The sequence below is a fragment of the Ahaetulla prasina genome, chromosome 12, assembly GCF_028640845.1.
Source record: "Ahaetulla prasina isolate Xishuangbanna chromosome 12, ASM2864084v1, whole genome shotgun sequence".
NCBI lineage: Eukaryota > Metazoa > Chordata > Lepidosauria > Squamata > Colubridae > Ahaetulla > Ahaetulla prasina.
Window position 1 is genome coordinate 25283806 of NC_080550.1, and position 22296 is coordinate 25306101.

The window sequence follows — 22296 nt, forward strand, 5'->3', positions numbered from 1 at the left end:
TTTGCTGCTTGTCATGACTTTAATGTTTAACTGCAGAAGGCATACATACAAGAAGTGGGAGAACTAAAGCCCAAGAGAACTAGAAAGGCTACAAAATACAACACATGGACCAATACATTTACAAAACATTCAAAATCCTTACAAAATGGGCTGTATTGGTCCTTTTTGTTCTTTTTACAAACTCAAACTTTGTGGCCACAGGGGAGCAGTTAACAGATTCACATCCTCCCCCTCCCAAATTTACAAGCATAAAGAAAGAAAATCTATAGGCCTGGTCGTTTCTCTTGCTAAAAGGATCATCCCTCTTCCAAAGGGCTGGAGGTTTCTCTCTGCCAAAGAGTGCCGGACTCTACTGGCCAGCCTCGGGTGGCAACATCTGGTACAGGAAAAGCAACATCCTGGGTCCCAACACTCTCCCATTTTCCCTTTAATATTCTATAGGATCCTGAGCATCCTTTGTTTTTGGAGAATTTTGTGATTTAGAAGTCCCACCCCCAAGAAAAATAAGTTACATAATATTTAAACTGGCTTTTCCATACTCTTTGGGAGTCCGGGAATGTCAGATGAGCAGATCTGCCCCAGACAAGGGCTTGGCATCAGCAGCCACTTTATTATAAGCTGGTCAGGCACAAATTATGTACCTCTCTTGAAACACAATATGCACAAATCCGAAGTTCCAACAAATATTTCTGTTCTGTGTATTTACAATAGTTCAAAATTATATTCACAGTATCTTCTGAATTTTGGCCAAGAGTGAGAAACTTTGTTTTCAACTTTGTAACATGCCCACGTAGATTTCTGGCCAAAAGACCTGTGGTTGAAGCCCAGGAGGGGGGAGGGAAGGAAGGCAGACCCACCCATTTTCTTCTGTCAGCTTGATAGAGAGCTCCAGGCTGGCACCATCCCCACAAAGTTCGCTTTTTCTAGCTGGCTCCAGTTCCTTCCATTACTTGCTGTGCCTGTTTCTGCCCCATACAACACTGTGCAACTGACTGGAACAGCCTAGAACAAGGAGGAAGGACTTAATTTCAAGACAAATAGATTAATCTCCCAATACAAAGTCATGAGGCTTCAGATTTACTCACTTTTCAATTTCTGGAGCACAGTGAACAAACTCATGGTTCCAGAATTTAAATGCGGGATTTTTAATCAATTCAATGAAGGTGATTAAGAGGCCCCAGGGATGAGGCCTATTTACAATCAGTCGTTCTAACAAAACCCTGTAAAAAAAATCAAGATGAAATTATGAAAAAAAAGGCAAAAAGCAGAAACAATTACAAAGCCTTTTAGGGCAAACAGCAATAGCTCACTAAAGTAGCTGCAGTGACATTGTTAACATCTTAATTTTAGATCTGGAGCTTGCTCTCCCCTTAAATCTTAACAGGCATAATCTGGCTTTCTGGTTAAGGAGATTTTTTTTTTTTTTTGCAACTTTTGGTCTGCAAAGGACTAAAACCCTGCTTATCTGTTGAGTCTCATATCGTCTGCTCATTCTCAACAGTACCTGGTGATCTGCTCTTGAATAGCTTCTGTATTGGCTTCTGCAAACAAGTAAAGCATGGTGCAGCTGAAGTAGTGTGTGTGGCTGTTGGGATACCGCAACTGATTGGCAATCGCATTCAGGAAAAGGTACCGACCTGGAATGGAACACCAAGAGAAAATGAGACAAAAGACAGATTTGCTTTCATCTAACACCTAGTGCACAAAATGTGGTGCCCTATATTTTGTGCAAGCTGGGAAGAGGCTCAGAAAATTGGCCAGGCACACACAACTCAAATGAGTCAGCCATTCTTCCCACCATCAACAAACATTCTGTGTGGGATTATAAAACAAAGGATGCTGTTGTCCAGCTCTGCCACAGGTAGTCCAGAGAGGCCCTGCCTTTGCCCTCGTCTCAGCAGGGAGCAAGGAAAGCCGCCAAATTCTCTAGGAAAGAGGTCGGCCACCAGAGGGAGCTTCTTCGGCCTCAAGCATGTCACTGGCTGCACCAGTAGTAAGAGTGTTGGGTTTTTGATATATGCAACACAACTATTTTGTGGGCTGCATTGTGTCCAGCATGTTTCTGGATGTATTTCAAGGTGCAACCTGTCCCCTTTAAAGGCCTTCATGGCTGGGGGCCGGGTTACCCAAGGGATCATCTTCTCTCAGTCAGGACCCCTAAAACAAGCTACTTTCCCAAGGTCCTGAACTTTGCAACATTTATAATGTCAATACTTGTTGGGGATAATAGATATTGATCAGGACCTGGGAGAAACAGACTATCTGGATTCCTGTCAATCAGGATTCAAACTAGTCTTGAGGTAGTCATGCTGCCCCTCTGTGGCTTTTAGTACCCATGACCATGATATCTTGCTGGGTCACTGCAGGAGCTGGCAGCCTTTCTTCAGGGGTTGCACTTCTACCTAAGCCAGCGGTTCAGATGTAATCTAAAGGAGCAACACTTGAGGCCGTGGTTGCTCTAGAAGACTTAATGTCCCTCCATATTACTGGAGGAAGGGGGATGTGGGTCTGTGATGATTCCACTATTTGGAATTACTCCTGGAGATTACCTTCAAAATAGCCTGAAAAAGCAGCCAAATGCAGCTTAATTTGTCAACATTCTTTAGAATGCTATTTACAGCCCACCTTTCTTTTCTTAACCTCAAACGAGAGGGATATGGATTGCATTATGTCATGTCCTCACGCATGAGGGTTCACATGAGTCCCGAACAGAATGAGAACAATCCTCCTCCTTGTGACCAGTATAAGTTAAATAGTTGTCATTTACTCTAGTTGCGAAATGGTTGTAGTTAAATAAAAACCATTTCTGGGGGCTTAGTTTGGAAAGTATAAAGGATGGTTCCACGACCCATAAAATCTCATTTGCAGCTGTGTTCCCAAACCCTCTCCTGCTTCTGCGTTACCTTCTGTATCCAGATCAACAGCAAGGTTCTGGAAGATGTCCATGTGGGCTGAATGAGTGATGGTGCTCATGGACGGTGTGCTGCCCTTATTATGAATGTGTGCAATCGCTTGTGTACCGACATAAAGCACCAAGGCATTGATCAGCTGAATATTGTAACGATTGCCAGGCTCATTTGATACCTGGTGGAACAAAAGCAAATGGAGTAGAATCATTCATCTGGAATAGACTTCTAAGAAAGAGTGAAATTTGATAAAATTCTGGGAGCGAGCAGTTTCTCTGCTTTTCCTATCACCCACCAAGCAAGAGCTCGACAACTTAAATATACAAGATTTTAAAAGCAACGATATCTGTGACATATTAAGCATGTAATGCAGTAAAACCTAAACCTTGCTGGCTTTTAAAAGTGTCCAGGGGAGAGGTGGGGGGGGGGGGGCTGAAGTGTGATGGATTGGCCCAGTTTAATAAAACACCCATCTGTGTTCTGGGAGCAAATGTCTAACACCACTCTCACTACAAATTTGATCTCGAACAACGGTCTCACCTGCAAGTTGCTGCGCAAGTCAGAGAGGAACGTGACTGGCGAACGAGTTTTGAGATAGGAATCCAAATCCTTCTTGAACTGAGGTGGCATAACACCAGTAAAATTGGTGAGGATCCGTGGAGCAATATTGATCTCGCTCAGCATGTCAACCTGTCAAGAATGCACAATCTTAGCACTGTCTAAAAGACTGCAGTTAGCATGTCTTCTAACTAGCACAAAGTAACTTTACAGGTAGTCCCTGACTTAAAATCATTCAGTGATAGTTTCAACTTGCAATGGCACTGAATAAAGTGACTTTCGATTATTTTTCACTCTTACAACTGTTCAAGCATTTCCATGGTCATGTGATCAAAATTCAGACACTTCACAACTGGTGTGTATTTGATGGTCACAGCGTCCCAGGGTCATGTGATCCCCCTTCTGACAGGCAAAGTCAAAGGGGAAGCCAGATTCACTTAATAACTGTGTTACTTAGCAATTAAAATTTTACTTATAAGTCAAGGACTATGTCGTGTCCCACTCCTCCGCTGACGGCCGGGTCAGGGAAATCCGAATCAGGCTTGCCTCTGCAGCTCTGCCCAAAGTCCTAGCAAAGTCCTCAGAGCAGGCAGGAGACCAGAAAGTGACTTCAGCAAGATAAGTTCGACTTTTGCCTGACTCAGAGACTGCCAAAAAGCAGATCCTTTATATAGGCCATGGGGTGTGGCTCCATGACTCAGCACTCATTAAGGCCTGCCCCTCCCTTCCTTCTGTTGCCTCCGCCTATCCAGTCTTCTGATGCGAGGGTCACTCCAATCAGCAGCTGTTGGAAATAAACCTTCCTCAGGCTCACATGCTGTGGAGGAGGGGGAGGGGTCTAGCTGCTCCGTTTGCCTGGGCATGGAGCCAGGGCTGGGGCCGGGGGGTGTTCCCTCCTCTGCAGCCTGCTTGGGCATGGAGCCAGGGCTGGGACCGGGAGGTGCCCCCTCCTCTTCAGCTTGTCTGGGCATGGAGCCAGGACTGGGGCTGGGAGGCATACATTCCTCCGTGTTCGGGAGCAGATAAGAAGGCCCCGGGTGCTCTGAGGGCGGGCAAGACACAACAGACTACCTGTATTTGATGTAAGATATATACACAAGCTACAAGCTGTCAACTTTTCCTTTAGCAATATTTTCATTCATAGTTTACTCCTATATTTGTGAGAAATCTTAAAGAGCCATAGGAATCTTTTCATCACGTCTCCAATGCGACCATTGGGATACAAAAGCAAGGTTTTCTTGACAAGGTTATCCAAATGGCAAGATGGTTGCTTCGGTCCTTCGGGCATCTCAAATCCCCACCACTGGTTGCCTCCTGCTCTTCAGGGCCAAAAGCCTTCCCAGTGCAGACCCCCTGAGCTCCTCAGATCTCGAGGCTTGTAACAACTGCGCTTCATCCAGGGGTGCTAAGACATCCTCAGTGGTGAGGCCCAGTGATCTAATCTGAGGCTCTGAAGAGTAGTTGGATTCTTATGTCATTTTCCTTTATTCTCTCCTCTCCAGTTAGCCTTTTGTTTTCTGGGAGGGATCTTGGCACTGTGATGTCTCTGCAAACTCTTCACAGCTCCTATTTAAGAATATTACCCTTAGAGTGGAGAGTAAGTATTTTTCCTGTCTTTTAGAAAGGGAATCAGTCTCCTCTTGCAGCATGCATCGTACTTTTCTTCAGGGAAGAAAACAGAGGGCATTTCTGCAGGGCAAAAGAGGAGTTTCCTGCATCTCTCAGTTCCTCCAATGGAAACAAAAAAGTTGCATTCTACATAGAATTTTGTTCTGCTTACTTATAGCAATAGCAACAGTAAATTAGACTTACATACCCGCCCCACAGTGCTTTAGTTTACAAGGACAGCGTATTGCCCCCAAAAATCTGGATCCTCATTTTACGAACTTCAGAAGGATGGATGGCTGAGTCAACCTCCTGACACATCAGGATCTATCTCCTGGGTGTGGGCAGAGTCAGCCTACAATGCTCTCCTCTGAAACTACCTCAGTGCAAGTAATGCTCCCTCTACAAGCACTCCGGCAAAAACTAGGGATGCAGCAGAGCTCCTGAGTTCTTCATCTCCTTCCCCCAGCCGCTCTCCCTGTCACTTCACTCAGTTTCAAACCCTCTTCTTGGTGCAACCATTGTGTTGTGCTAAGTGGGACAGAGAGGCAATTATTGAACTGAACAAACTGGGACATTTGGTGCTTTCCTTGCAGCATGCTTTTGAAAGAAATATAACAAACTAAGAGAAAAGTAAGATGGAATTGAGGTCTGCCACACCGAAGGGGCATCAGACTGCAAACTGAGAGGCCAAAATCACAGTTCTGGATGGCAGGAGGGACAAAACACAAAGAAATAGTAAAATAAATAAGATGGTTGTTCTTAGGAAATTTTAAGCTTAGGTTTTATCTGAAAAATTAGGATAGTCTCAGAAGAAAGCTTTAGTGGGAATTGCTACCCAATGATGATGATTCAAGATAACACCAATTTGCTTAACTTAAGAACCTGAGATGGAAGATGCATTACAGGTAGTCTAGTTTGCATCAACAGAGGGACAGTATCAAAATCACGTGAACTGATAGTACTGCTTTAGATTGCACTGGTAAGACCATACTGCATCCAGTTCTGGTTGCTATGACAAAAATGATGCTGAGATTCTACAAAGAGGGTACAGAAGAGTGTTAGGAAATTGTTATTTGTCTAACTAGTTGGTCAGGCAATATATAAACCAACTATGTATGTTTGGTAGTAAGAAAGGTATTATATTGCTTTAAGATTGTATTGCATCATCATGCATCCTGATTAGTTGAGCTTTGTAGCTAACATACTTAAGGAAAGCTGAATTATGGTTTGTGGGGACACTACACCATTGTTACCTGCTGGTATGCTGCAACTGTATGTTTGAGCTCTATGTATAATCATTGCTTGATCATGGCTATTTACTGATTCTTTAATATTTACTGGCTGTTGTGTATTGAACTGTGTTCTTGGCTGAACCTAAAGAATTTATTTTTTATTTATTCATTTATTCATTTTGGCACAACAGTATTTATAAGCATAAGCATGAAAGTAACTATATAATATATAACCATATATATATAAGCATAAGCATGTAATAATTATATTAATTGGATATAATGAAAAAAAACAATAGGACAGGAACGGTAGGCACGTGTGTGCTCTTATGCACGCCCCTTAAACCAGAAGATCTGGTTTGTTGTGCAAGTCTATGTTTGGTAAGAAGACTTGATATTTGAAATATCCTTGGACTGACTTTATATGTGTATGACCTGGATTGTTTTTGGATTATGATTTTGCTTTTTCCATAAAAGTAAAATATTATCAAACCCCAGTTTGTCTGTATAGTAACTGTTATTGTCCACAATCATTCTCAGTCATTTTCATGCATAATCTGAAAGGGTACTCTGCTCAATAGTCCACAACATTTGGTTGTGAGCCAAAATTACCCTTAACATTGGTTATGGGCTCAGAGTACCCTTAACACTAGTTATGGGCCCAGGAAACTGAGAATGGGTGTGAATATGCATTAATATATTCAGACAGCTGTGTTGGTATATATTGTCCAAATGAAGATGGCACAAGAACAGTCATCCAGCATATCCATGATAACCCAGTTGGATGGAACAAACTATGTTTCCTGGTCTGTGAAATGCAACCTATTTCTACCTAAGGAAGGACTATGGGTTGTAGTTAATAATCCACCGGATGTAACTGAATGGAATCCAGAAGATGATGAGGATGAGAAGAAAATAGCTAAATTTAATCGGGATAACGAACGAGCCCTTAACAAAGAGCAACGCAGATGATTAGGGATGTAGAGGCTAAAGGGTATGATGAACGTTCTCAGTCTAGTCTAGCGAAACGAAGGACCAGGGGCAACATGATAAAAGTCTTCCAATATTTGAGGGGCTATCCCAAAGGCCAGGGAGGCAACCTATTCTCCAAAGCAGGATTAGAAGTCATTAAAGATCCAACCTAGAACTAAGGAGAAATTTCCTGACAGTGAGAACAATTAATCAGTGGAATGGCTTCCCTCCAGAAGCTGTGGGCGCTCCAACACTGGCAGTTTTTAAAGAAGAGATTGCACAGCCATTTCTGCAGAATGGTATAGGTCAAAAAACCTTTTTGCCATCGCGTGCCAGGAGGGGTGGGGGTGGGGGAGGCGCGCGTGGGCATGCACACACCCATAATTCTATGTACCCCGCCCGCACGCATGTGCACACGACTCCCTCTCCCCCCAGCTCCTGGCATGCGATGGCCTGGTAGGCCCGTTTTTCTCTCTCACCTGGCTCCAGAGCCTCTCTATGAGGCTGGGGAGGGCGAAAACGACCTTCCCCACCCACCGGCGGCCAGAAACGGCCCATTTCCCAACTTCCAGTTGGACAGGAAGTGACGTTTTTTGCTGTCCCCAGCCTCCAGAGACTTCTCGAGGGCCTGGGTGTGTGTGTGTGTGGAAGGCGGTTTTCGCCCTCCCCAGACTCATAGAGAGGCTCTGGAGCTAGGTGAGAGAGAAAAACAGGCCTTCCCCACCACCCCCAGGCCTTTTGGAGGCAGGAAACAGCCTGTTTCCCTACTTCTGGTGGGCCCAGAAGGCCCGAAAATGCACGTGCCAGAACTGAGCTTGTGTGCCCACTGATATGGCTATGCGTGCCATAGGTTTGCCATCATGGGCATAGGGACTCTTGCTTGAGATGCGGGGGGCTGGGCTAGAAGCCTTCCAAGGTCCCTTCTTACAACGTTGCTGGTAATGTTGAATTTCAGAATTGGAATCAGCAACCTGATCATTAAACAAAGTAATTGCTAAGTGAATCTGCAACTGTTCTTATGGTTCTTACTACAGCTTTCCTTTGCTTTATAGGCATGTCAAAGTTATAAAATGTGAGAATCACTGTCTTAACTGTTAAGGGTTGCTAAACAAGTCACTAAATGAGAACTAGCTGCAACAAATCATACAGTCTTAAATCTTTCAATGTTACAGAACTTGCAGTTTATTTGTTTATTGAATGTATCTGATGCCCATCTCGTAACGAACAACTCTGGATGGCTTCCAGCATTAAAACAGTAAAATCCTAACACATAAATATCTTTTAAAAAATGATAGTACCAAGTATCTTACCTTAAGGTTGGGAGTGAAGGGGTCAGGAAGCCTCATATTACGTGGAAAGGCACTCAAAATCAGATTCCTTAGCTGAATACAGTTTGGAGGAATCACATCACAAAATCCATAGTGGTAATCACAAAGGAATTCTGGGAAATCATGTAATAATACCAGTAACACACGCAATGTTCCCTATGAATAGGAACATTAAGAGGAGAAATTACCAATCTATCATGAGAGAAAGTATGAGCGACAGAGAGCATACAGACACTCAAGATAGCAGAATTGCAGTTATTTATTTAGCATATGGCATGTCATACATGGACTAGCAATATATATTAACATTTCATACCCCAATAAAATATAAATGTTAAAAAGATCTAGATTTAAATATCAATGTCTAGGCTGGGTGTCAGCAACCTGTGGCTCCAGAGCCACATGCGGCTCTTTGGGCTGCGGCTCCCTGTCCCTGCCCGTTGCCCTTCCCTCTCTTGCCTAGCCTGAGAAGGTAAGGGCGAGGGTGGGGGATGGAGAAGCAGCCAGGCCTGCCCCTCCCTTCCTTTTGCTGACGTCGCCTCTCAACTCTCCGGAAGCGAGGATCTCTCCAGCCTCCAGCTGTTGGCAATCCTAGCTCATGATTGGCCTCACATTCTTCAGGCTCACATGCTGTGGGGGAGGGGTTTAGTTGCTCCGTTTGCCTGGGCATGGTGCCAGGACTGGGGGCTGAAGGCACGTCAGGCCCTTCGTCTTGCTCAGCCTGTCCGGGCATGGTGCCAGGGCTGGGGCCTGGAGGCATGCCAGGACATTCTTCCGAACTATCAGCGTCTGGCAGGAGATAAGAGGGGCCCGGCTGCGGCAGGGGGAACTGGCGAGACACAACAGAGAGATTGGAGAGGGAGACAGAGAGAGGGAGGATCATGTGGCTCGGTGGGAGTGAGTGATATCAAGTTGGCCACACCCACCCAAGTTTTGTGGCTCCCGGTGTTTTGTTTTCGGTGGGAAACAGGCCCAAATGGCTCTTTGAGTGTTTGAGGTTGCAGATCCCTGTCTCGGCCATCTAACCACTGAAGCGCAGCATTATTTATATTAAAAAATCAGATACTGGACTGGTAGATGCCCTCAGCTTTCAGCCAGTCACAATGTGATCTACAATTTGACGTGGGAGCCCGCAGTCATACTGAGAGGAGGATATCAGGCCCCATTTATAGAAAGAGCCCTGGCAGACGCCCTGTGAGGCGCAAATCCTATTCAGGATTGCCCATTGCTGATGTGGTAATTCAAAGCCTGGCACCTTTTTTATGAGGTCATTTATATATCTTCCTATATCTGGGTGTTTGGCGACCCATTTTGCTTTCCATTGGGAATCAATGTTAAAGTTGCTGGGCAGATATTGTGCAAGGGCCGGGGGGGCTTCCTGGATTAGAGTTTTCTGGCTGATAAATGAGGAAGGTCGGCATGCATTGGTAGGAGTGGGTTGTTCATAATTTTTGCAAACTGAAAGTCAAAAGATATGGACTCTACCAATGAGTCATAATGGAAAAATCCTAGAACCATCACTAAAAGTATTTACTGTAAACAACTAATTTTGTTAGAAGTGGCATTAATGAGCACTCAGATCATATGCTCATTAAATGTCCTTGGTTTCAGCTAGATTTAAGAGTGTGTGTGTTTTAAACAACAGTAAGTAGTAATACAGCAATCTTTACATGGGAAACTGTAAGGAAAAGCATTCTGTTAATTCTTTCAGTTGGTTACAGGAATTAACTAGCCATTCTACTTTCTTCTGGTCTGTTCCAATTTCCCTTCTTCCCCTCTTCAAATTGTCTCCTAATTTACCTTGTACAAAATTTGCATAGGCTTGGCAAGTTCCACATTTCTCAGGAAAGGAGCCAAATATTTAAACAGGTCAATCAAGAGTTGTGCATACATGGGCCAACCCTAGAAAGAGAAAGAAAGGAATGAGAGCAATGTCCAGCCCTTCCCATCTAACTCCAGTGATTAAACAACGTACTCAACAGCGTATCAGGATGATTCTAAAAATGTTCAAGGTCCCAGAAACCAATACAAAAGGAGGGGAAGTGGAACAATGAATTGGCTTGCCTGGATTGATTCATTTGTTTTAATAAATGTTAAATTTATTTGCTGCCCATCTTGTCATGGTGCTACTCCTGGCAGCTTACAATAAAATGGAAAAAAGGTAAAAAAAAAAAGTAAACACAACAATAACTAAACAATAAATAACAGAAGTACAATAATATGAAATTAAAAATATTTTTGTCAAACTTGCCCAAAGAGCTACAGTAAAGCATATCAAACAGTCTACCTCAATGGCTATATCGAAATTCAAGACTAGAATAAACTGACTGAAAACTAAACGGTAGCTCTCAATTACATGTCTTATTGGTTTATTATTTCCTCGAAAGAAACATATACTAACAAATGTAATCACTAACAAAAACTTGCTACTTGCCTGCCACTAGGTCGTTTGAGGATCATTTATGAATTTATGCTTCCCCCCCCCCCCTTACACAGACCCCGTTCCAAACCTTCTGGAAACTTCTGGCAGAAGCTCCCATGCCACACAATCCTGAGGCTGACACAATCAACTGCTTTAATGACAAGAGAAAATGGTGACACAAAGCAGGATAGGAGGGCAGACAAATTGAAGGGGTGCCTGACATTCAAAGTCTTCCATTATATTCCAGTGGCATGTTCTTCACCAAGGTTTTGGTAATCAACCAATCACCGAATAGCAGAAGATTGTTGCCGAAAAGCTGAACCACACACCCCGTTTCTGTTGTGCAGGGCTAGATGATGACACCAATAAAATTGGAGCAGCATGGCCTGCATGATCCCAAGGCTACAGCTGGGAATGGAAAAGTATTGAAGACTCCATTTATGGACTACAGTCTGTAATTTTTGAACTCCATCCAAGGCATCGTTAGTCTTCACAACAAGCCATTATTGTTGTCACATAAAAACTCCAGGCATTTTTAGTATGGCCAAGAGACCAAAGCCACACAGGTTAGCAAAGCATGGCTGAGGTTATGATCTTCAACACCATTTCTGATGGCGACTAAGAGTATCATGTATTTGATTCCTCCTTTGAGAAACATTTCATCTCTATTTAGAAAAACTGGACAATTTGGTATTTGACTTCTGAAACATTTTCTCCAATGAGTGTTATTTTGTCATGTATGCCTGATAACTGGATAAGTGCTCCCGAGAATAAGCTCATAAAGAGGATTGCCCGATATTGGATGATAAACCAAGAAACTTTGCTACAGTATATTGCAAATTTCTTTCATGATTCCTGATCCTTTGCTAATTCCCCACTTCAGCATCAGGTGTCAGTACAAATTGAACTAAGGATAGAACCACAGCAGCTTTCAAAGCACAATTCTCTCATTTCAAAGCAAAATAGCTTTGATTCTTATGATGCCTACGCTGAGAGCAAAGGGAGGCTGTTTTCCGTATCTAACTAAAGAACACCAACCTGGGGCCTAAACGTCTCAAATTAAGGAGGCGTGAGAGAAGATTTTAATGGTCTTGATCTTGAAAGTTGCCTGGAACAAAGGGATGAATGACACAGGCATATAGTCTGATTCCCAGCATCTGGTTGGAGGAGGTTAACATGCAGCCTTTATCCATTTTATCTTGTTCAGGATGAAGGTTATGACCATTTGACCACCGATTTGCACTTGAATGATGCTGGGAAAGAACATCCCAGAACTTTTCTAAGAACTTGAAACTGACAGCATGATGTGGAGGTCAATAGATAAAAGTGGATTCTGTAGTCTTCAAACCTTTTTTCCCACAGCTGTATCAAGTGTTTGTGGCACTCTTGCATAGCAACAGCCTGGCAATGGTTTGAAAAGCAGTTAGCAGTTGTGGCTAGGAAAGCTTTTGTGCAATTTATATCCTTTCCTGGATCCCTGTGCTCAGTCTCTCAGGTCATCTCATGTTTAACGATTGTAACACACTCTACATGGGGATACCCTTGAAGAGTACTTGGAAGCTACAGCTGGCACAAAATTCAACTGTGTGGTCAGTTCTTGGGGCCCCTTTGCCATCTTTGTTAATTTTAAGTCAATTTTAATGTTAATATTTATTATTTCAATATTTTAATGTTTTTTACTGAATTTACTTGGCTGTTAGCCACTTTAGAGTTGCCTCTAGGTGAGATGGGCAGTGAATAAATTTAATAAATAAATAAAATGTTACAGGTATCCCTCATGCATCTATCTCTACTTCATATAGTCCTTTAATCAATGAACCAACCAAACTAGAGCTGGAAGGGACCTTGGAGATCTTCTAGTCTAGCCCCCTGCTCAAGCAGAAGATTCTACACCATTTCAGACAAGTGACTGTCCAGTCTTTTCTTTAAAAAACCCCCAGTGATGCAGCACCCACAACTTCTAAAGACAAGCTATTCCACTGCTTAATTGTCCTCACGGTTAGGCAGTCTCCTTAATTCCAGGTTGCTTCTCTCTTGATTAGTTTCCATCCATTGCTTCTTGTCCTGCCTTCTGGTACTTTAGATAATAAATTGACCACTCTTCTTTGTGGCAGCTCCTCAAATACTGGAAGACTAATATCATGTCACTTCTAGTCCTTCTTTTCTCTAGACTGACCAAACCCAAATCCTGGAGACTGCATGTGTTTTAGTCTCCAGGCCTTTAATCATCTTGGTTGCTGTTCTTTATACTTTTTCCAAAGTCTCAACATCTTTTTTTTATATTGTGACCAAAACTGGATGCAGCATTGCAGGTGTGGCCTTACTAAGGCTTTTTAAAGTGGTACTAATACTTCACATGATTTTGATTCGATGCCTCTGTTTATACAACCAAGGGTTGTATTAGCTTTTTTGGCTGCCACCGCACACTGCTAGCTCATCTTTAATTGATCATCCCATAGGACTCCAAGATCTGTCTCACAGTTACTGTTTAGAGCCAGGTTTCACCTAATTTGTACTTGTACCTTTGGTTTTTATAAGACAAAGGCCAGGGCCATCTGAATAGTGACTTGTGTTGAAGGACTTCAAGGTCAAAGCCTGATCATAGAATTTATTTCCTGCAAGGGACTCCTTGCTATTTTCTTCTTTTTTATGATGATTATTCAAAACAACTCACAGATAAAAAGAACATTCCTAGTCCACTGAACAGATAAAAATGCCTTACTGAAGGGATGAGCTGGATCCAGCCTCAAGCTGGCAGCTCTGTTGAGGAGGCTTTGTTCCTGTATAAATGGTTAATTTCTATGAATGGGCTCTATACGTACCAAATGTATAGAATGAAAACATGACCAAAATATTTATGATTAACCTGTATCCATGAAGCAGAATTGAGTTTTGATATCTTAAAATGAACAGACTTAACTTCTTAGCCACTTCCATATGGCAAGGTCTTCAACCATGGGAACTTTAAGACTTGTGGACTTCAACTCCCAGAGTTGAGAGAATTCTGGGAATTGAAATCCACAACTCTTAAAGTTCCCAAGGTTAGAGATCCCTGACTTATGGAAAGAGAGGAAGTACATTATATTAAACATCATATAGCCATATAACCCAAATCTACAACCAAGATACATTTTGCTAGTCTGCTGAAGCTTCATAAGTAAGAGAAGATAAACTACAGCCACACCTTCTGCTGTGGTGTATGTGCCAGCATCCTTGCAATAAATATCCGATGGGAGATCAGTTCTAACCAAGCATAAACAAAACCTGGAGCTTTTGTAGGTCGCAGGATGTGAAATGTATTGCTAAAATAAAAATACAGTAGTCAGTGGGATATTAACCAGTAAAAACCTGCATTATAATCTGAGAACATCATCAATAACAGCAACAAATGGAAACTTATGATATAAACAGCTTTTTCTAAAAACAAAAAGCTGCCTTGCATATGATATTATAGCCATGGAAATATAAATTGACGACTACCTGTACTGCAACTTCAATTTAATTGCTAGGTCCATAGAACCATCTCTAATATACCAACCAGACTTGCTTTTCATATATTGCTATTTCTCCTGTGTGCCAAAGAGACAGCACCCTTCTCTTCTCTTCCATCTATCTGAAAAAGCGTCTTGAATTCAATGGACTGAGAAATCTGATGGGGCTGCAAAGGGGTAGCCAGTTTCCTTCCTAGCTTAGTCATGATGCCTCCCTTTCTCATATTATGGCATTTTTTTCAAAGCGTCCACAGGTGTCACTGAAGTTTTTAAGCCGCTCCTCATTCCTGGCTGGTGAAAGGATGACCCTTGGGGTCCAGGGGCCATCTGCTCTTTCGCTTGTCAAGAGAGAAGCTTCCCTGCTGCCCTCTGGGTAACAACCCCACCTTCCTGTCATCTAATGGAGATGTGCTCACTGCAAGAGGAAGACTTGTGCCTGGGCAATGGAAATTCTGGGCAACCAAGTTTCCCAGAATAACCCCTTCCCCGAAGAAAACAAGGGCTCTGGCTCAGAACAATTCCTCAAAGGAGAAATTCTTCCGCTTGAAAGGTCCACCGCCTCTTCAGGGAAGCACATGCATTCTACATGTCTGCATGCATACACTTCTTTTTAAGAAATGACCAAAATATTTTGATGGCTCAGGCAAGAACACATGAATCTTCTGAGGTTAACTATCTTTTGGCCTTTAAAAATAATGGATTTTAATTCAAAAATATTTCTGATTGAGGGTGTCATCTAACAACAGTCAAAAGACCCCATGGAACTGGCTCTGCAAGCAGAGATTCCAAGATTGCAGAGACCTTGAAGAAGAATACAGGTGTTGGAGAGAATCAATAGCTTCACTCAGTGCTTGCTTGGGAAGACAGATAAGACATTCAAGAATTCCATGTGACCTTAGACAGTGGATGTTGCAAAGGGGTTGAAAGGCTTCAGTCAGTGTGATCTGCTTGTGACGCTCTGATCGGATTTGGGGCTCTGAAATCATTACTGGCCAAATGCAGAGCGACGATGGGAGCCATGCATAATTGCATTGCACTAAAAATCCTACTATGAGACTGATTCATTAAAAAAAAGTTTTCTCCTGAAAATGTGATGCCTAGTAAGACTGTAGCACCTTCCACCAAGTTCAGATGTTTAGGTGTTCCACATTCCAAAATGTGGAAAAGGAATCTGGTTTAGACATTAAACGAGGACAAACATATTTCTTTCCCCAAGCGCAACTCTTTCAGGTTGCAGATAGTTCAGCAATACTAAATAGTACTGTATCTGCTAGTGTGTTTCACTACAAATAAAGCTATCTGTCTCTCATGGCTATTCAGTAATTTAGTCCCGAGGGCTAGAAACAGTGGATTGGGGAACAAATGTAGGGAAGAGAAGGGCTGGAGTCTCTCCAGAGAGCCACTTTAGGAATCTCCACATAAAACTTTCCTTTCCCAATGTCTTGGCAACCAAAATGAATACCTCAAGATGAGTCAAGTTTTGAGAAAAGAGTGCTGCCCGCAAACATTCTTCTAATGAAGTATTTCCACAAACACTCACTTTTCCATTTGGTTTCTATTTGGTTAATAGAGACTGGTTTGAGTAATGAATCCTTATTTACTGAGGGACAGTAACTCAATAAGCACAAGAGGAGCATTTGATCACCTCTGGCCACCATCTCCCCTGCTTATAAAAGAGACAGCCCTGTAAGTCTGGCTTATTGCCACAGGCTGTCTGTTTTCAGGGGCTCTTCTATACCTACCAGAAAGCTGTGAGGGTCTGAAAGTTGATAGTTTCCAGGACATGTTCAGGAGCATTTAATTCTAACAGTAACATGATGAAAATGCGGTGGTAGGGAAGCTGCTGAAATTCACTCTGACGAACATCATGATCCTGCAAAAGGACTCCTACCACTATCCCAAGAACCTGTAAATGCAAAGGAATGAATTGACTCAGCATGTGATAAAATCACTCTGAAAATCTACCTTTGTAATTAGAGAAAACCCTTATAAGTAACACTTTATGGAATATTTTATTTTTAAATGTTAAAAACATTTTATTTGAGGGAATATTTTCCCTTTATCTGGTTGTAGATATCTATGGCAAAGTCACTAAGTACTTATCCATTCTTTTATTTTTCCCTTATTTAACAGAGAGCACAAGTTCATCTCATATTCATAAATATATTCTTTAAGTGGTCAAAACCTTTACTATCTAATGGCAATCCATATAGGTATGCCAGTATTCCACAGGCTGAGGGTCAGAAACACTGAATATCTCAATAGGTAGGTATGGGATGCAATACCAATTTACACACTTTGTGTTTGTAACACCATGTTGTGTTAGTGGAATAATGTCAATGTTTTATAGCGCCCCACACAGCTTATCATCTGGGGAAAATCACTAACCTTATTAAGTAGGTTGATTTTTGTGACTGTGTTGGTAGCCTCTCCAGAGTGCTTCACCAACAGTGCAATAAGGCGCACAAAGGCATCCAGGTTGTGATAGCACTTGGCACGGATCATAGTGGGGTTTGCAGCAGGGTTGTGCTGCTGCTCAGCTTGAGCACGATAGCTGATTTCAACACACATTTCAGTGCAAAGACGGAAGAATCTTGTGATCAAGTCATCAGTTTTCAGGATTCCTTGTTGATGCATCTGTTTGGGTATGGCAATGAATTCATATTTAACAAAACGTATCTTTAATACAAAGAAGTAGAACATGTTGGAAGGCAGTGAGTGTAACAGCCTAATGATGGATTAAATCTCAGCATTTCACTCACTAGGGGTGCATCATCAATGTCAGTCATAAAGAATCAGGCAAGCACTGTGGAGCTGTGTGCTGGCTCAGAGGCCCACAGGACCACTTTCCTCTGTCGGCTGAGATCCTAATGCCACCCTCATGGGGTACGTTAAAGGAAAGGTCACTCAGACCCAAGAAAAGATGGATGCATTGCATCAAGAAGGGCATTGACCCTGAAGATGCCCTGGATTGACCCAAATTGGAGATGGCTTTGCTGACAAGCGGACCCTGCTATAGCATAGGAATAACACATTCCTTATGGTCAGTCCTGCTGACAGAGGACCATTCCATGTCCCTGAAGAGCAAGGAAGACTGACAAACAACTTGAGCACTTCTTGTGCACTCTAAAATGAGGCACCATTTATAGTAAGGAATGCTCTCAAGAGACTGAAGAAATAGATATTTCACTCAGAATGAAGCATATAACATACAAACTACTTATTGACAATGACAATATTTCAATGTCAACTTATTCCATAGGAATGCCAAATTTGTTTATTGTAATGAATCTGACTCCGTAAAAAGTTTGCAACTTACATTTAATGCTAAACTATGACAGACATTGCAAACTGAATGCAGATATAATATTATTTACATATAACTGTACCATTTAAACATAAATGAGGAAAGGGAATTAAAATTATGTGGCTGGCTATGGATTCTAAATACCCTGGAATTATAAAGACAACAGAAATACATGTAATTTCATTCTTAAATTGATGCATACTGTAAGTCATCTTCCTCAAAGCACACCTGGGATATGTACATTGTAAAAAGAACAGAAAGGTAGCTTCACCAACACCATTGCCATGGACTCAATAATAAACATTCATATTCAAATACATTTTCAGATCAGTTAAGTATGAAACTTAATTTTGTTTCACCATATCACACAAAATATTACCTTCAGGGAATGCTAGTAAGATGTGATACTTATCAATGCCAGTAGGTGAAACCTAGAGTGTTTCATGAGCTCTACTAAAAGAAGCAATTATTTCCATTTAGAAACCATTTTCTAGTTTTTTATTTTCTGAATTATTAATATTTATCTCACAGTGTTATTCTCTGAAGATGTAATCTTTCAGAATAAAATCTTATTTTTTGGAGGGTTCAGGGTGAATTTCATATAAACATGTCATAAAAACAATCTGTACTGGAGCAAGTTTAAAAAAAAACACCAAAATGTTCAGGGTCAGTCAGTATAGAAATTTGAGACAGGGGTTTTGCTTTACATTTGTTAGCTTATATTCCTGAAGTTTGTAAAAAATACTTAGCTCCTTGGCAGTTTTTAACTTAAATGTTCAGTTTATCCCATTATCTCTATTCTAACTGTGAACAATGCAAGCAAGTACTCTCCAAAAAAGGGTTCTGAGCCAACAGGTAACAGATGAACATGAAATGACAAAGGTGGATTTAAGAGCAATCTGAAGCAGTGGCTATTAAATGTATTCAGACAAGGGTGGGTCTCTCTGCAAACATGTCTAAGTAATTTGTTTTTTTATTTATTTATTTGCATTTATATCCCGCCCTTCTCCGAAGACTCAGGGCGGCTTACACTATGTTAACAATAGTCTTCATCCACCATTATATACAAAGTCAACTTATTGCCCCCAACAATCTGGGTCCTCATTTTACCTACCTTATAAAGGATGGAAGGCTGAGTCAACCTTGGGCCTGGTGGGACTTGAACCTGCAGTAATTGCAAGCAGCTGTGTTAACAACAGACTGTCTTAGCAGTCTGAGCCACCAGAGGCCCTACAATACTGTGAATTTTGACAATTACTATCAGGGATCCTTGATATTCTCTGAGCTTGGTTGTTTTCTTGCAGGCATTTCATTACCCAAACTAGGTCATATCAACATTGCTAGTAAGGAGTGGGGTTTGCGCTCAGTTGATGTTCTATTGGCTTACCCCGTCAGTATTGGTGGGGGTGTAGAGGTTCTTTGGTGGGGCTGTTTACTGTTGGCATGTTTGGCAGTTCCTTGCTTGGGGTACTGTTCACTTGATTGTTGTCTGAACTTAATTTTAGAGATACTCTATGCTCATCTGGGTGCTGATTACTGATGGGGAAGTCTTTTTGTACCCTTTTTGCTTGTTGGTTGTATCTTTTGCATAGTCTGTAGACATTGCTTATGTCCATGTGCCTATTGATGGCTAGGCTTCCAGAAATTCCTTAGCCGTTTTGGACTTGGCTTGGTCTAGGATGGTCAGTTTGCCAATTGAAACTATGGTTAAGTTTGTCCATATTGACAATTATTATTTTATCTAACACTTTTCCATAGTACGGTTGGCTGTCATTTGGCTGCTGAAGCCACTACAAAGTGCTCTGCAAGGTCAGCTGCATTATACTCTAATGTGCCAGGAATGGCAAAAGGATTAAATACATGGTGGACAACAAACAACTGTATTGATTAATTTAATGCAACTATTTTAATTTTAATTTAATAGTTTTTGTCATGATCCCATCTATTTTCCCATAAATATTTTGCAATACAATACCCAATGCATTAAAATGCAGGTCTTCAGCTGCGCCAAGGCTGCAGCCTACGCAAAGGTGTTCAAAGGAGCTTCCTTATGTCCTAGAGCTGCTTTATATGCTACCAAGCCAGGCCCAGGCATGTGATGGATTGCTTCCCCCTTGGAGACAAGCTCAGGGCATTACGTTCGAGGAGGAAAAGATCTGGCAGGCATTCCCAAAGTGGCTACCATAATAGCTGTTCAGTTACGGTTGGCAGCAAACTTTTACCAAAGCTCAGCAAACTTTGTTGACTTTGTTCTCCTTTGCTTTTTGCTTGTTTTTATTAGCATCCTGTAATATGTTTTCATTATTTATAATTTTACATGACTTAACTTTGTTTGCTATTTCACACTGTTTATTTTTGCTCTGCATCTGATTTAAGCTTATAGTTTAATGATGAAAGTAGATAATTTTCATTCAAACTATTTAATATGGATTTCAGTACACTGATGCAACAGAATTAATACACTTTACAAGTTCCATAATCATTATGTCATAGTTTTGTTGAAAAAAAGCACCTCTCTTTCCCCAAGTTCTACCTGTCCAACAAATGCAGAGAAGGCTTTGGTGCTGTCCCGGCCAGCGGCTGCAGAATGGTAAAGATTCACCCACTCTCTCAGGAGATACTCTGCCTTCTCCCTCAGGCCTGGAGGATCATCATATTCTGAGGCTTGAGAGATCCCTGAATGCATCATAAAGTTGGGTCCGCCATGAGCACGATCAATCATGGCTTCATAGTTGGACCGCACCACTTCCATCAACTGTGGCAACCTGTAAGTATCAAAGTGATATGGTTGGCTTGTGTACAGCTAGAGCCCATCCATAGCATACATAACACTTGCAGCTTGCATATGCCATATACGGGTAATCCCCAACTTACAAATGTAACTGCCAATTACATTGGTAACCTGAGGATTCGTTAATTGGATCGTGTTAAATGAAGGTGATCCCTCCCTGCTTTCTCCAATGCATCTGGTAATTGAATGTGCCATTAAGTGCACATGAAATCTCTCAGGGTGGAGAAGACCACAGAGGGCCTAGTGCTGAAACAGGCCATCTGCTTCTGAACACCCAAGGACTATCTCATGTTCTGCTTACAATCGTTCATCCCATTATCACTCACTCACTTACCTTTCAAGGAGTTCCAGAACAGGCTGAGGCTGCCTGTGCAGAGCACCCAATCTGCTTTTAGAGTCCCGGGCAGCCTTGATGAGTCTGAAAGAGCACTTCAGGCCTCCATCCCCTTTGCAAAAGCTTTTGGTGTGAAGAACAGAAGCATTCGGGGGCTCACTGATCTCATGCTCTTGCAGGACTCCATCCTCAACGCAAAAAGCCTTTTGCAAAGGGGATGGAAGCCTTTGCAGGCGTGATCTCACACCACTGTCTGTGCAAAAAGCTTTTTGCAACAGCTTCAGCAGCATCTGAGAAGACGGCACCTTTTCTACCATATGGGCCTGACTCTGCAGATCTTCAAAAGGGAGTGATCAGTGCAGAGACGGGGATGAGCCTAGCAGGGCCAGTGCCTGTTATGTCCCTGCTGGGGGGGGGGGGGGAAGAATAGGCAGGGGCAATGTTGCACTGTCTTTGTGGTCAGTTGTAAGGACGAATAACTGCCGTGGTGCTGCAACATTCGTAACTTTGGGACTGTGTTGTAAGTACTTTTGGGAGCAATGTCATTTGAACCATTACTAAGCAAAGTATAGTAACTCAAGGACTACCTGTATTATCCTGTTTTTTTCTTCCAAAGGAAATTGACAAATCAACTAAGTCAAAAGCATGAATGATAATAACAGGTAGTCCTCGAATTATGACCACAATTGAGGCCAAATTTTCTGTTGCTAAGAGAGACAATTAAGAAAATCTGGTTTCCCCATTGATTTTGCTTGTCAGAAGATCACAAAAGGTTATCACAGGACCCTAGGACAATGCAACTGTCATAAATATGAACCAGTTGTCTGGCATCTGAATTTTGATCACGTGATTACAGAGATGCTACAATGGTCATAAGTGTGAAAAATGATCATGTCACTTTTTTCAGTGCCATTTTAACTTCAAACGGTCAGTAAATGAACTATTATAAGGTGATGACTATCTATATTAAGTATTGTGGACAACACAGTGAACCTAAACAGATTCCAGATTGGATAGGATAGCACTCTCTGCCACTCCTGACCCAGGAAGAATGTGGGGTGGGAATTACAGAGCAGCTGTTTCTGCAAATGGCCATCAGGCTCATCTGGCCACCCCCTCCCACCCCCAGCATCTGAGCATTACCCTTCTGGAGCATTTCCTCTGGAGTGAGCATTTATCCTCATCAGAGTTTCAATGGTATGGAACAAATCTGCTTCTGTCATGTGAGCCACACTTCTCTCATCCACCAGCAGGATCTTCACCAGCTGCATTGCAAACGCCACTGCCATGTAGTTCAAGCCGTTCTCCATGGACTGTAAAGAACATAGATGCCAAAAAGAATGAGCC

At 42.1% G+C, this 22296-nt stretch overlaps 1 protein-coding gene across 6 annotated transcripts in view; it reads right to left on the minus strand.

The window, feature by feature from the left end:
• The window catches only part of CNOT1 (CCR4-NOT transcription complex subunit 1), a 128803-nt gene continuing 106507 nt past the window's right edge, over positions 1–22296 (minus strand). For 4 of the 6 annotated variants that reach the window (XM_058155039.1, XM_058155036.1, XM_058155035.1 and 1 more), the window contains 12 exons: positions 22093–22262; positions 20337–20589; positions 16906–17154; positions 16260–16423; positions 14211–14328; positions 10405–10506; positions 8587–8760; positions 3447–3596; positions 2904–3084; positions 1505–1637; positions 1086–1220; positions 1–1002 (listed from right to left, as the gene is read on the minus strand). In XM_058155039.1, coding sequence (XP_058011022.1) covers positions 924–1002; positions 1086–1220; positions 1505–1637; positions 2904–3084; positions 3447–3596; positions 8587–8760; positions 10405–10506; positions 14211–14328; positions 16260–16423; positions 16906–17154; positions 20337–20589; positions 22093–22262 — 1908 coding nt within the window. In that variant the 3' untranslated portion in view covers positions 1–923. The remainder of the gene's footprint in view (positions 1003–1085; positions 1221–1504; positions 1638–2903; positions 3085–3446; positions 3597–8586; positions 8761–10404; positions 10507–14210; positions 14329–16259; positions 16424–16905; positions 17155–20336; positions 20590–22092; positions 22263–22296) is intronic. The other 2 variants (XM_058155038.1, XM_058155037.1) reach the window with 1 other exon arrangement.